Consider the following 1,027-nt stretch of genomic DNA (forward strand, 5'->3'; position numbering starts at 1 on the left):
ATCACTTTGTCTAACTGTTTTACGCCATGGTTGCCAGTGCAGTAGTGAGGGCAGGAGGAAGGGACTACCTCTGCTGTGGTGATATAAAGAATTTTACATCCAGCTCTTTCAATCTTGCTAGGTTATTTCAGCAGTAAAACCCCAGGACAAGTTCCGGAGAAAACACTGCATTTCATGAGTAAAACCCCAAAACATTCCTTATTTCCTTTCCTTTTATTTCCTGAATTATCTTTATTTCTACTACATCATATGAGGATGGGAGGTGGCGGGTAGGTGTCAGTAAATCAATCTCCTGTAGTAGAAGCTTACCACTGATCACTATAACAGCAAGGAAACTCGTATGATAGTCTGCAATGATCCTCATCATTCTTAAAAATACTAAATGGAGGATTAGAACTAATAAAAAGAGAGAAGCACTTAAAAAGTGAGCATCGTACAGAGCATGAAACCTATTGATAGTGACATTTGGGCATGGAATAAACTTTGGATGCACCACTTGTCTATAAGAATACTGTTTATGAGCAGGAAAGTGACTACATAGGCTCTTAATACTAAACTAGAAAAGAACTAAACCAACAACATTAGAACTGTGTGTACCGAAAGCCAGCAGGACTAATACTAAAAAAACCTATTGTGTATTTAATTAAGGCACATCAATCCTATAAAGAACGTCTAGTAAAGCAGCAATTTTTGCTACTGTCCTGTTTACTAGACCTTTAAAAGTACAATAACCAGTAACTTCAGTATTCCTGATGATATCATTGTCATGCAAGAGAAAGAAAATGCGCAACTACCAAACACCAATTAAAAGGCGGCTTGACATACCTGTTTGAGGTTTCCACTCAGTGCTGCATAGATTGCTCTCTCATATCTATTAAACTGCTCCTAAAAGTAAAAAAAAAAAACCCAAACAAAACCCCAACCTTTTAATTACAAAGCCTGTAAGTTTTCTAGTCACTCGGTATTTTATTAGAGGTTAATCCATTACAAAATGTTCCATCTAACAGCTTCCAAGAAAAGCTGGGGG

The 1,027-nt window shown here is 37.2% G+C and overlaps 1 protein-coding gene across 1 annotated transcript in view; it reads right to left on the reverse strand.

Annotated features, from left to right (window-relative positions):
- Window positions 1-885, reverse strand: part of LOC104491497 (nuclear pore complex protein Nup107-like) — a gene marked incomplete at both ends in the record, with an annotated part of 3,259 nt that extends 2,374 nt beyond the window's left edge. The window contains one exon of the mRNA XM_010133933.1: window positions 826-885. Within this exon, the coding sequence (XP_010132235.1) occupies window positions 826-885 (60 nt within the window). The remainder of the gene's footprint in view (window positions 1-825) is intronic.
- Window positions 886-1,027: the final 142 nt, after the last annotated feature.

Source organism: Buceros rhinoceros, unplaced genomic scaffold (genome assembly GCF_000710305.1).
Source record: "Buceros rhinoceros silvestris isolate BGI_N320 unplaced genomic scaffold, ASM71030v1 scaffold38253, whole genome shotgun sequence".
Lineage (NCBI taxonomy): Eukaryota > Metazoa > Chordata > Aves > Bucerotiformes > Bucerotidae > Buceros > Buceros rhinoceros.